General features: G+C 40.4%; 1 protein-coding gene across 3 annotated transcripts in view; it reads left to right on the forward strand.

Moving 5' to 3' along the window:
• wasf1 (WASP family member 1) overlaps positions 1–14,676 on the forward strand; it is a 53,045-nt gene that overhangs the window by 11,768 nt on the left and 26,601 nt on the right. For all 3 annotated transcript variants that reach the window (XM_072362331.1, XM_072362330.1, XM_072362329.1), the window contains exons 2-3: positions 10,238–10,392; positions 12,274–12,408. In XM_072362331.1, the coding sequence (XP_072218432.1) occupies positions 10,260–10,392; positions 12,274–12,408 (268 nt within the window). In that variant the 5' untranslated portion in view covers positions 10,238–10,259. The remainder of the gene's footprint in view (positions 1–10,237; positions 10,393–12,273; positions 12,409–14,676) is intronic.

Raw genomic sequence — 14,676 nt, forward strand, 5'->3', positions numbered from 1 at the left:
ATTACACTGTCCCGTCATGTTTCCATTCACTTGTGACACAAATCTGAAGCAATCTTATGAAAAGCAGCCAAAAAAAACTTGGATGAGACACATTTACATGTCCTGGTTTGAAGCAAATAAACCGGTTACGTAGCATTGTCATGGGGTGGTAGTAAAGGCTATGTTACCAGTGGCTTTAATACAGTTGATTGAGTAATCTTCTTAACCAGAAACGGACATAGAGAAGAATCAACAACAACTACTGTGGTGGACATTCATGAGAAAACAGAATAGAGGTTCTCTGTAGAAAGTATTTTTATCTCTGGAATATCTGGAACATAAAGCTGGGAAGATGCCGTTCAGTCACAAGAATTTATTGTTTGCCAGCTCAGACTGGAAACAGCTTGCGAGTCCTGTCATTTTAATCTGTGCCAAGTCGGATGCAATTTGCAGTGTTGTTCTTGTCCTGCCCCCCTGCTGTGCATCAAGTCTTCCCTAAAAATGTTATTAAAAAACCCACTGAAAGTGAGTTTGTATACTTTTTTTTTTTTTTGTGCATGTTAGTGGAATTAAAAACGACAACAAAAAAACAAAACAATAGACATTGCCTTTCACCTGTTCTTATTCAGACCTTCTATACATGAATCAAAAACGGCAATGGAAACCCGGCTTCTGTTTTAGATTTTAGATTGAATGTTTTTTTTTTTTTTTTTCATTCATTCATTTTTTCATAATTTGTGATCCCATTAGACTGAGCCTCTACAAACTGGACTGACTCAAGCAGGAAATGCGATTGGTGTGCCGCCCGCTTTAACCTGCCTCTGTTCTTCCTTGTAATTTACATATGCCAAACAGTGGCGACTCAGCCCCGTATCACTGGCGTTCTTATACACAGTAAGCTGGCATTGTGTAATCAGCTGAGTGAGGAAAACACTGCCGGTTAGAGTTGCGAATTCCACGAAATCAGCTTTATATGTGCATATCAGGGGGGTGACCGTTTAGCCAACAAATACCTTACTTGCGGCCTTCGAGGCATATCAGCAATGGATCAACTTGGTGATTGTTTAAAGTAACACTAGAGAAGCTGGAAATTCTTTTTTTTTTTTTCTCCCCATACAGTTTTCTCTGTGTGAGCCCTGCAAATGTACGCCTGAATTGTTCGATATGTTGGAGTGGCCAAAAAGACTCCATCAGAAGCCCACAAAAATGTCCAGCATGCGTAAAGCAAAACGATGTGGTGCACGGTTGGAAACCAAAGCCGTGAAATGCAGTGTGTTAGCCTGAGCTCTCTAGGGCCATTTCAGGCCCAGGTATGTGCACAGCAAACGTCAACACACTTCAAAACGAGTCGGAATCACAAAGTTTAAAGTTCAAAAACTTCTCTGGTGTTTCTTTAGTGTTTCCAGACTGTTAGTCTGCTCTAGTGAAATCCTGATTTTTGTAACCGCAGCAATATCAGACAAAATCATTACTGGAGTAACTCAAAGACAACATTTGTGCAGTCTGTTTGGCCATTATGTCCCAGAAAGAAAGTTGGATGCAGCAGAATGTCTTGAATTTTTTTTTTTTAACACAGTCCAAAGTGTTGCGGTGTGGGACACGATGCAACTATAGCTCAACTCAACTGTGCTGAGTGATTCCGAAAATCTCCGACTTTTCCCAACATTTGTCTATGATTTCCACGCATATCCAGTCGTTTGTGTGTATGGGATTTTTACAATTGCAAGAGCAAGAAAATGAAGAGATAGAAAGCCTTTTAAAACGTATAGGTACCTCAGGGTGATAAAAACAAAGAGCAAAACGACGGATGTTTACAGTTGAACCTCTGCATTTGCAAAGAAGACATTTTTAAACCAGCAAAAGGAAACCGCGGTCCACTTGATAGATTTTGCACATTGTCTTTCTCTCTTGTGTGTTTTCTGTGGAAAATGAGCCGTTTCTGTCAGGCTCTGCAAATCTGTATCGCTGATTTAAACCAGCTGCTTTGTAAGCTTTGCCAGCTTGATCTCCTCTGCCATTGGCTGCTGCAGCTCTGCCAGTTTCCCCGATTAGATGTCTGCGTTTTTATGTCTGCAGCTGTTCATAGTTGCGAAAGTCGCCCCAAACCCACAGTTGTAAAGTAATCTCCCGGAATCACTAAACAAAGGACAAAATGCGTAGAATCATTTTACAGGGTTATGCAACCATCGCAAAGTGGGGGGGATCGAGGCAGCTTTTAGGAGCTGAAAGCGTTATTGTGAATTTAATTTGCTCTATGGCTGTCTTTCAAGTCCTAGAGTAACATGTGCCGAGTGTCTATGTTGTTGAATAATTCACGGCTATTGATGCACTCACGGGCCTTTTGCAATACTTAAATTATTGGCCCATACAAGTTGTTATCCAATGCTTTTCAATAAGTAAGGACAAGCTTCTATTTTTAAAGTTGCTTTTATTGGAGATGGTGGCGAAGATCTGAGATTATGAAAAAGTGCGGAATTAGGTTTCCTCAAAGATGCCAGAGAAGACTTTAAAAAGATGCTGCAAATGATTTACTATCGCCGTTATGGGTTTGCGGGATTGCGTGATGTGAGGAGATATAAAAGAATCCTGTTGTGGACTTTAGTCGGCACCATCAGACAGTGAAGCAAACTGCCATTACTGTGAGAAACCTTCACCGTCTCATTATGAAGTGTTGAGGCAAGCACAACTGAATAAACGAATGAATAATTGTAATTGGTCTAACCCATTTTTCTATTTTCTGCTACGGTATGGGTCATATTAGAAATTAATCATACCATTAGAAACTATTGTTACTTCTGGGAAATACTGAAAAAAATATGATGATAGATAATTCAAATCACACCAGGTTTTCCATTATATTTTCATGCTTTAAGTGCTAGGACTGTGGGACGAGGATGAAACTGCACTCTTTATCCTGCTGAAGCCTGAGCCTGTGGTCAGAACCCGACACTTTATCTCTACCTTGTGTTGGATTCTGTTTCATGGCGATCCTGTGGAAAAAGAATTTGCATTCACACCATGAACTTTGCATCAGTTGATGATAAGATCTGTCGAAAGCCAGAAGCTGTTGGATTTACAGTTCCAACCAGCCTCCTTGCTGCTTGGCTGGTGCTTGCTTCTTTTCATCTTGGGATTTTCTAGATTCATGGAGCGAGACAATGAAGGCAAACTGGGGATGAACAAATTCACTGGTGGCTGGGTGTTGTGTTTTTGGACATTTGAGTTCATGTCTTGTCAGAGTTATCCCTTTTTTGCTTTTTGTTGTTCTTATGTAATTCGTTTTTTTTTTCATATTCTGCAAAACGAAAATGTGTATTTGCTTCAAGCTGATGACATCAGGAGCCTGGTGTGTGTGCCAAGTTGTCTAAATACAAGGCCCTTGACCTCCACCATATTGAACGGTCTTTAGTTATATTGTGAGTAAGTGAATACTCTATTAGGATTCATTAGGGCCTCCAGTCGGACATATTGTTCTGGGGAGAGTGAGCCGCACTGCTGGAGGCCCTCTGCTCCCTTCTGGCACGTGCCGTCCCTCGACCTGCTTTGTGCTTGAACACAATGGATTAGCAGTCCCTGATCTGCCCTTTTTTCGCTTTATTCGCTTTCTCATATTGCATTTATTCATCAAGAGCTATTGCTGTTTTGATGAATGATTGTGGCCTATTCATTCCCCTCCTTTTGCTGTCACACTTCTCTCCCCCCTCCCCCCCACATTTTTTGCCGCTGTGTCATTGAGGATATTATAAAGTGACCAATGACATCCCACCACAGCCGTTGCCATGGTAATCGGTGACAGTGCGAAACACCTCCCAAGATGAATGAGCCATTATAAGGGGTGTGCAGATAGAAGAGAGCCTGGCTACTCTGAAGACTAGATGGAAAAGTGGAGCAGAAAAAGACAGATAATTACAGGTACCGTGTGTTAAATACTATTTTGTGCAGTAAACGTTACTAATGATTTAAAACCAAAATTGAACCAAATCAACAACCAAGAAAGCAGAAAAGCTTAGCAGACTATGTAGGAAAAGTCTAGGGAAACCTCAGTTCTTGTCATTTGGTCCATTGATTGAATGAATATTAAACTGAAAATAAATAAAAAGGTGTAATTTTCTCAGCGTGTTTGTCATCATCATCTTTTTGTTGCACAGTGCAGCTATTGGGCTGCATTGTCAAAAATACGTCTAGAAGTAATTACGATCCATTTTTAAATGACATGGTTGATAATTCTTTGGATATGCTGCCAGTGTGCTACAGAAGAAACTAATTGAACTTTTTTTTTCTACCCCCACCCCCCCCAAATTGGTGTTTTCTTTTCTTTAAGTTTCTAATTACATTTGTTACTAACAATTTTTGAATAAGGTTTATCTTTCCATTTGTGCTAAAATAGTTCTCCTCACATAGTCGGACAAACGCGATGGGAACAGTTCAGAATGTTGAATTTAAAAAAAAAAAATCATAATCAGAGGTGCACTGATCCACTTGTTTGGGTTATGTTCCAATTCCAAGACCTTAATTTAGATCTCTGCCGATATGAATGCATTCTGAGGACCACTCGGTCCTCTCCGCCACTCTGAAGAGATTCTAAAGATATGTCAGCTGTTACATGAAGTTTTAATAGACATTTGGAGCAAACTCCATTCTCCAATCATTATGTGTACTAAAATGTAGACCGCCGAGGTGTTTCTTCTGCTTACCTGTGTCAGGATAGGAGGGACAGTGTGACAGACTGAGAAAAGAGCCGCTAAGGTGTTCTGAAAGCTGTTAAATCTAGTGCTGAAAGCGCATATTGGCTTTGAAGGCAGGTGGTGATCGTCATGTACTCATGACATTTACAAAGCTGAATCAGTGTGCTGCACAACAGTAAAATAAGATTGTATTATTATGCTTAGTCATACTTTAAACAGTTTCTTTGCATCTTTTAAAGTCGCCTACTGTTATTACACTTGTTCTATACATCTGTTACGGAAAGTTCTGTGTATTTGCTGTCCAAGAAATCTAGATTTCCACAGCAAATAGCGGTTGATCATTCAGAATGATGCCGGAGTGCAACTTTTCTGTGAAACCACTTAGACTTCCTGGAGTTTTGCATTTTTTTGTTGTTAATGTTTCAAAATGCAGAACTGCCACCTCACAAGTTTTTTTTTTTCCCTCTTTCTATGCTGAAATACCTCAAAGGGAGGGACATGCTGAGCTTGCACGCTTTCTGGCAACGGGCTAATGGGGGCAAGTTCTGCCTTCACACAACATCCGATCCATGAATCACTTCAGTATTTTTATACTGGCTCAAATTGGTCCCAGCGCTAGTCACCATGAACATCCTGTGTTTGCTTTGTGGTTGAACACTGTTTTTTTTTTTTTTTAGTTTTATAGGAAGTGTGAGTGTCATCTTGCTCATGCACCCAGCTTTTAGTCTTCAAACATAATTAGTTTTAAATGGATCTGATATTAGCGTCCATCATTCCCCTGCTGGTTCTCGCATTGTGATTTTCTCTCTCTGTCAGCTCCACGATGGTATGTAATTGATTTCTCATGGGAACTTGTGAGAAATTCCCTGAGAATAATGCTGTCATATGCCATGTTGTCATAGTATGGAAATGGGGGAAAAAGCTGCACGTATCCGAGTGTTCATGCGTGTGTTTTTTATGGATAATCAGCCTCCCGTGTGCACAGAAGTCTCCACTTATTTAATGCCCAATCAATAAGGCAGTAAGTGTATCCTGCAGTTATTCATCACACCCCAAAACATTTTCACTGCGGCAGAGCAGCCAGAAGAGAGAGGCTTTACACTTTTTTGCGTACTTATGATGTGCCAACGTATATATCAAGAAAATGTTATAACTCACAAGTGAAAAATGTACCCATCAAAACGAGCAGCAGCTGCCCTTTGAAAAGCCAACGCTTGAGAAGAGTCGATATCATTACTTACACCTATTTGGAAGTGCTTCCACGTTGTGGCGCTTTGACTGACTGACGATTCTCTTTCATCTACTGCAGCTTGGTATTTTTGTCATCATCGTCTGGTCTGTTTTTGTCTGTCGTTAAAACTGTAATTATCAAAATTATATTAATAAGAGTGGGGGGGGGGACGTATCACTTGTGTGGGCTTTTCGACCTCCCTCCTTTGCTTAAAACAGTTGATTGTCTCTCTGTGTCATCTTTATTTCACAGCTGTCAGTAGGCTTAATTTGTCATCAGTGGTATTTATTTCCCCAGTCGTTGTTGTCGTCCTCAGACATAATTCTTACAGCCCACTAGGTAGGAGGATGGTTGTTGGGAGAACAACACATTCCTTCATGGGGAGATGGGGGAGGAGAGAAGCCTTGAGGATGAAAAAAAAAAAAAATGAGCAGAGAGGAGAGGAGCACACCAACTGAAAACTGTATGCGTGTGCTTTTAAATAAGCTAGTGTGCATGCATGGCAGAGTCGTAAACAAAGCTATGATTGACTGATTTAATTTTGTTTGGATCCCTGTTTATCTGCCTCAGTTTCTCACTGTAGCCCAGTGATTTGCTGCATATAAGAAACCTAGAAGCATTTACTGTTGTTCTAAAGTAACTTGAAGTTGAAAGGTAAATGAATACCGTATCGCTGTTTTCATCTGTTTAGATACAAAAAAAAAAAAATGGGAAAGGGAAGCGGGTGATTTAAGGAGAGCGCTGAAAGCTGTGGTGTGATAAAGCTGTGATTGAGATTGTGCAGGAAGAGCCTGCTTCTTAGTAGAGGAAGAAATATGTTGAAGTTTTGTGCATTAAAGTGGGACTATATAACATTAATGATTCAGCTTATCGCTATTAAGTACGTGTTGATGGCGTGAGTGAGTGGCCGAAGAAGCTTAATGTGTTTAGTCTGACATAAACCTGGTTTTAATTATCTGCTGTCTCGTCTCCTTCATAGACTTTCATCATATTCCATCATAGTCATGCAGTGGTTCCTAAAGCTATCACTTCTTACTGCAGTTTAAACGAATTCCTCTCTGACTTCTTCCCCTCTGGTCTTGCAGAAGTGAGATATGCAATTGTTGCAGTTTTGCTGTTTGCCTCCTTGATTGCAAGATGAAGCAGAGACTATCAAGACCATTTTCATTGAACTTAGTGGAGAGTTGAAGGGCATGGGCATTTTTATGTATATAAATTAATGTGATTACCAGCTGCTGCCTAGTTTTGAGTGGCACAAAGGATTGAAATGGAGGAAAGAGCTTTCGGGGAATACTCTAGATGGATTTGAGGGATAACCTGTAGGATCTGGTGGAATGTGTGGCTGACAGCTGGTCAGCTGCTGCCATCTCTGCCAGTCACACAGGGATGCACTCAAGCAGATGTCATTGTGTGCCAACCATTCAGTTCAATCTTTAAAGATCACAGCTTTTACCACAGGCTCCGCAACCAGACATAAACTTTCCGGAAAATAGCGATTTCCTCTATTCACTGACATGTTTTTTTGCAAAATGTGCTCTTTATTTAATGAATTACTAAATAGAAGCTCAGACTAACAAAAAGCCCAGTAAAGACGCCTGCATTTAGTTGTTTGTATTGGATGTGATGTCACCTTTGCTTCCGTCCTTTCGTCCTACTTGCACATTTCTGCTCACATGCACAGACTAATTGAAGGTCTATGTCTGCGGTCACCGGCCCAAGACAATTGCAGTGAACTTTTTCAACTTCACTTTGGCAGCAGCGCTTTGAACCACAGTTCCTGAGTGATGTTTTTTTTTTTTTTCTTTTTTTTTGATGGACTTCAGATCTTATGTAACGCTACTTTTGCAGTCCTGGCGATTTCTTCCTTCGGCTGCCGCTGAACAACCTGCATACATTTTTCTTTCCATTCACTCGTTTCTTTATTCTATTCTCCAGTGATGTTAATTTTCTTTTTATTCACCGTTCACTGCGTGTTCCTCGCACCCACAAAATTTGAACTTCATTTTAACTCTGGCTTGCCATTGTGCAACAAACTATTTTTATTGAATGAAAGTTAATTCAGACTTCTTTATGCTTAAAATACGATCATGCTTGTGGGTTATCATATTGAATAATTGATGCATTTGACTGAAGATAACTGCTGCTCTGCTGAACACTGTTTTCTAAATAAGACCAAGGTTGCTCATTTCCAACAGTCTCAGAGGAGGGTTTGGTTATATCTCTGCTTTTTTTCTGCCATTAAAACTTTGCCATTGGCTGCCTTTCAATTTTTTTTTTCTCTGCCATGGTTATGTGGCAAAGAATCACCTGGTTGCACTAATTTTCACCCAAAATGCTGTGGTCAAGGTGACCAGGAAGGGCACCGCTCATATTTCCTTTGCATAAATACAAATTGATCAATTGTAGCATCTCATATGGAACCTTACGAGACGAGATGGGTTGATAAGATTTATTTATTTATTTATTTATTGGTTCTTTCTTACCTAATGTCATGAAAGCTAGCAGCTTGTTCTCTGTCCTGCTGTGTGGGACTGACACCTGCGGTCCAATCAAAAATGGTAAACTGTGATTATCAGAAACACAATAGGATACAGTGTAGCACCATCCCTTTATGTTGATGTAGTGACACACCTGTCCCCTGCGAGCTGCAAGTGTACTGGACAGATAACTTGTATCCCTCAGACACTGAGGGTAGACGTGCTAATGCTGGCGACGGGAGAGCATTCCATCGGCTTATTTTTAATGGATGTTTCTTTCAGTGTAAAGCTGATATAAGATGCCCGGATACAACTCGGAGAGGGTGTCTTTTATTTTACAAGTGGGCAGAGATTTGACGCAGTGCTTGGTTTGTGTTAGTGAAACATTGCTTGCACATCTCATTCTAGCCATTTCAGCAGAGGCTTAGAGAAGTGCATGTTTTCCTTTTACAGTCTCCAATGCCCCCATTTGAGATGCTTCCAAGATGAGTCACCTCAGCACAGTCACCATCCCATAGCCGGGCAGCTTCCTAGAATAGCCTTTCTTGCCCTAGATATCCATGAATACTGTCAATAATCATGTTTATTCCTCACTGACTGAGACAAAAAATACAGCGAAACATTAGAAGCACCTGATGTCAATTAAAGTTTATGCTTTAACTGGGACTAATAACTGTCCTAGCCAAGCAGCCGGAGCTGATGGGGCCTCCACCTGATCTCTGCATCATTGCACGCGCTTCCTTTAATTAAACACAAGTCAAAAGCAGAGACACAACATTGTTACCATGATTAACTGGTGTTGTCACAGAGGGAGTCACGCTCTAGATGGTGTTAGGCCCTCCTCCACCATCAAACCCTTTGCTTGCAATCCTCACTTTTCTTTCTCTCCAATCCTTACCATTCTCCTTTTCTTCATATTACGATCAAACGCTTTTCATGCTTTTGTCATTTCATCTTTACACCCATGGTGTTTAAATCATTACGGGCTCTGACATGTTTTGGGTGCAAGTGGATGGTAATGATAGGCTGTTGATCAAATCCAGCTCAGAGTGGAATATTTCAACAGTAATCAGTGTAGGGAAGGAACATTTCTGGACATATATTAATGGTTTCTCAATGATGTTTGCACTCTGGAGATCCTCTGACTTTTCTCCCTGTGCCATCATGAGTTAACAGTTGTGTTAGTTAGTGAGTGAGAATGTCAACAACTATGAGTATATACCATGAGATGTTTCAGTCTGTCTCAGGATGATTATCTGTATACTCTTCTCCCAGCACACAAGGTCAAATTGTTTTGCTTTGTCCAATTTGTCCAAATTTGCATGTTAAACTAAGAATGTTAACATGGTAAACGTATTACTTGCTGTATAAAGTGTGCTGCGTGCATAGATATTGACCTTTTTGGTATGGTCAAAACATTTTTCTCGGGTAAAACAGCGGGAGCATCAACTGGAGCAATTCTGATTTCTGCAAAATGGACTCTGTTGTTGTGTTTTAACAATTGTGCAAAAGCAATACAACTTAGTCTAAACTGCCCTACACTACAATTAAAAGCCATTAGTGGGGCTGAATAGGCAGATAAAGTGCTTAAAAGGACCTTAAATAGAAGTGAAATTTAGGACAAACTGTTGTTAGTGTGCGAAACCAATGAGGCAACATGGCTCCACCATTATTTTATCATGTTATTTTATTTTTCAGTGACGATCATTCTGGCGTTGTGTTAGTAGAACTGGAATTTCCTGTCATCTTGTAGACTTCTACAAAATCACACAATCTGTAGGAATTCGAGCACTAATAAAAGTTTCCTCCTTCCCCCTTCCTGCTCAAACTCTGTTGTCTCTTCCCCTTGTTTCTGACTCCTTTAGGTAGCAGTGTTGCAGCAAAAGGATGCCGCTGGTGAAGCGCACCATCGAGCCCAGGCACCTGTGCCACACGGTGCTGCCAAGGAACATCAAGAATGAGCTGGAGTGTGTGACTAACATCTCCTTGGCCAACGTCATCCGCCAGCTCAGCAGCCTCAGTCAGTAACATTAAGAGTCTCGTGTACACATGCATATGTATTTTCTTTTGATTTTACGAACACAGCCCTTCTCCCCTGCAAATTTAGCCATGGTTGCATTGGCAGTGATTTTTGTTTTTCCTTTTTTAAAGTGAATCAGACATCATAGTGCAAAAATGTAGGTTAACCCCTCCCCCCAAAAACTAAACATTTATATGTTAATCTTTTAAACTAACTGGATAGTCGGATAGTTTTCCTCACATATTTACAAATGAAAATTGCTCAATTGCGCAAAAACAGTGATTTAGAATTGATATAATTTTTTTGGGTCAAGCAAATTAGCATAAGGCTGTTCTTAAAATGCTGGAATGTCAGTGGCTAGTTCTTCAGGTGATCTGTAAATACTGTGAATTCAGACACATTCAGCTCATTTCAGTAACAACCAAAGCATTGTTAACAAGATCATTGCAAGGGACAGCTCTAGCGTTTATGTTCCTTGTAAAAAAATAAGCGGTATAATAAATTGGGGGACTAGTTTATTGCTCACCTGCTTCGCTCTGATTAGAAAAAGACTGTACATCTCTTTACTTCATTTACTTCCACAGGAATGTAATAAGACCTCAGTCTTCAATTTAGTTGCGTTTCCTATTATTTTAATGGTTCAGGACCATGGACAGCGCAGACGTGTGAGGTGATTAAGTCATTAAGGCCTAATATGTTGTCTATATAGGAATATGGAAAGCAATATGAACAATATTAGCTTATCAAATAGCCAGATTTTAATATGACTTTTATTCTGGAAAATTAATTAATGTGAATGTAGGGCTTGAAATCCTTTTCTAGACTCCTTGGGTAGCCTCCCGGTTATCCGGAGAAGCTAGATAAATTAATGCTTTCCATCAACATGTAAAACGTGACTATGAAATTTCAGTTCCAGTTACCGAAGTAAGTTTAAAGTGTAAAAAAACAAACAAAAAAAAACGATTACGTAGTTTTAGTGCAGCAAGTGTTGTGAAACTCCTCTCCTTTGTGCTCATTTCCCTGTTCTCATAGTTACTTTCTTGTCTGGATTTATTGTCTGGATTTATCCAAACGATTAAAGTTTTATATTATTACCATTAATATTGGAGTTGAAGGTCCCATGTCCTCGTAGAGTTCCAGGAAATTAAGAATATGGAGTCTTGGCATTCCAATTTAAAGCTAGAAATTTGAATCTCCCATGAATACAAATGCACCAAATTTAGGCTCCATGCCTTTTCAGCACATTCAAACAGTAGTATTTTTTTTAATAAATTTTTTTTCTGGGCCTGAAACTGAGTTTGGACCAGATGTAAAGGATTTGTAAACTTGATAAGTCTCCTGATGCTAGGTTTTGTACAAATAGTCCCATTATTAGCTTTGACAGGAAACCGCCTCAATCTACAGAGGCTAATGTCGTCTAACTTGCCACGTGAAGGCCTATAATAGAACGGAAGCTGGAGCGCACAGCTGTATTTGGTAAAACATCTGTGGCACTCACATCTTCATTAGAGAAGTCAGCCTGCACCACTAGGTTCTCCAGAGTCACCGCTGACACAGCGTTTTAGCAGCTCTCAGTAACTACACATCTTTAAAACGGGAAAAGCTGGGACAGAGGAGGAACAGCCAGGTTTGCTGTGATTGTGTTTGACAAAGGGCTGAGTTTTAAAGACCCACAGAAAGTGTTACGTGCTGTCAGGGTTTCCAGAGTCAATTGTTGTCAATCATAACCGACGGCTACATTAAATAAAAAAAATAAATAAATAAATAAAAATGACAGAGAAATGCTTTGAACAATTTTAACAATTTTGAAATGCATAGATCAATTAGATCTATTTCATTCAACACAGTTCATGTGGAAACATGCATTGCTTTTGTTTGTAGGTAAATATGCAGAGGACCTGTTTGGAGAGCTGTTCAATGAGGCACATTCATTCTCTTTCCGGGTCAACTCCCTGCAGGAGCGGGTTGACCGTCTCTCCATCAGCGTCACACAGCTGGACCCCAAAGAGGAGGAACGTGAGTATTGTAGCCCCTCAAATGTACACGCACCATTCGCTCTTCTCTTTATAGCCATAATGTACATTGTAACATAGTTGGATTCCATTCAAAAGTTCAACTTTACTCTTGAAATGTCAAGTCTCTTAATTCTTGACATTTCACATCATTACTTTTTCTTTAACATGCCCCAATTACTCCTCCACAGCGCATACCTCTCTGCCAATGGTTAATGGTTCCTATTAGAGGAACGGGTAGCTGTGAGATTGTGTCATATTTCACACACAGTTGTAGTACACCTTTGACGCTGGAAGAAACATTGTGTGAGAGTTTCAGTTTGGTTGGGTGCTCGTTCACCCAATAAAAGTACTTTCTTTGTGAGAAGAGGATCTCTGGCAATGGTTGTGAGCAGTAAAAAAAAAAAAAGATTGCAATAGATTGCAATAATCTGTGTGTACTGTCAGGTAATCCAGATTTCCTGAAAGGGAAGGGGCAGAATGACAGGATAGTGTATGTACTGCAGACTGCGGCGAGTGCATAGTAAAAAATCACAGCAGTATAATACCACGCTCCGAGGCGCCGTATCGATTTCCCATGGGTCAGCGGTGTGTTTACGGCTTTGCACAATGCTACTCTAACTGTTTCTTTGTCATGGACAGAGACAGTAAAATGCTCACTCAGTTGTACTCTGTGGTTATGGCTTCTTTTGAGAATGCGAGTAGAGGCTGTGGAACCTTTATTTTAATTTCTTTTTTCTTTTTTTTTTTACAAGGCAACAAATTGTTTTAGTTTTAGTTCATGATTTCTGACTCTTTCGATTGTTTTGTTACCCCTCTCCTTGTTTAATAAAACCCTCTTTGGTTTCAAAGACTTTCCTTCCAATTTCCTTCTCCATTTTGCCTCTCCTCTTCCTGCTTCATCTTCTTTCTCTCCTCTCCATCCCTTTCCCATGCCCTCTCCTCCTTTCATCCTCATCCTCTCCAAGTAGGTTAGCTGTGCTACTTGTATAATTGAGAGTGATCTAATTGTAGAAGTCTGGTGTGCAGGTCTTGTCTGCAGAGGATGAGGGGCAAGCACTCATGCACACAACAATGCATCTTATTGAAATGCCCACAAGGTTGCCTGCAGAGGATAAAACATTGTTTTTCTTTTTCGATAAACATCTATAGATTTACTTTTGGAAACTAGTGTTTTTAGCATTTTGGCAAAAGGTTACTTGTTCACTTCCATGTGATGTTACTGTTATTAAGACACAGATTGTGTGATTATTAATCCGTATTTAAGCCTTTATGCTTGTGTCTGCAAGTGTGCATGTGGTCCATGGCTTTATCTCACCTCATAAATAATCCCGACTGTCCCCTTCTAGCCTAAAGTGTTGGCTTGAGAGACAGTGGATAAGAATCAGCTCAGTTGCAGTTTAAGTGAGTAGTGTTGGGGAGAGTCGAGGGGAGGAGAGTAAGAAAGATGGAAGGATCGAGGAAAGGGTGGATAATACAGGGCACTGCAGCAAAAGCACTGGAGTGTAAAAGGATTGTACCGCAGAATTTTCTGGGCCTCCTCTGCAGGTAACGAGATTTCCTACTCAGTTCAACTCCTCCACATTAATTTATGACCAAATGAAATTGCCTTGAAAACGGAAAAACTCACACTTCCTCTTCTGTCCTATGACTCATTTAAGATTTGTGAAATCAAGTGATGAAAGTAGCCCGGAGTGCTTTTAAGTGCCAAAGAGAGCTGAATGCAATACAAGGATGGACAGCTGTGGGAGGGATTCAGCCAAAGGGTTTGCTTTCCCGTAAATGCCACCCTGTATCTCCCATCCTCACCCTTTCCTCACCCGTATATGGCCAAACGCACACCCCTGTGCAAGTGGATGCTCCTCTTGTAAGCAGATGCCTTGTAATTGCCCGTATGGGTTTGTGGTTGCCATGAAAGGGGGCGTGAAGGCGAGAGGAATGAGTGCAAGCAGGGATGGGACCATAAATCAGGACTGTGCAGGGATGAAGATAGGAGGATGGAGGTCAGGGGGGTGGAGGAGAGTGCAGCACACAATAAGCATGTTCTAGATAGTGGCTAGAAAACCGTCACAAGATTCTTTGAAGCTTTAAAACATTAAAGGACCCAAGTGAAATTTGGTGACCAGCTGATAGTTTTGTGCTGGGAAAGATGACAAAGCAAAGTGCATATAATTATGTTCTATGATATGAATTCGCTTAAAATAAAAAGCATACCATGTAGAGTTTTAGTGATTGATGTTTGGAAATGCAACACTTCTTCCCTGTTCCTGCT

This window comes from Leuresthes tenuis, unplaced genomic scaffold (genome assembly GCF_036924035.1).
Source record: "Leuresthes tenuis unplaced genomic scaffold, fLeuTen1.0.hap1 SCAF_13, whole genome shotgun sequence".
In the NCBI taxonomy this organism is placed as follows: Eukaryota; Metazoa; Chordata; class Actinopteri; order Atheriniformes; family Atherinopsidae; genus Leuresthes; species Leuresthes tenuis.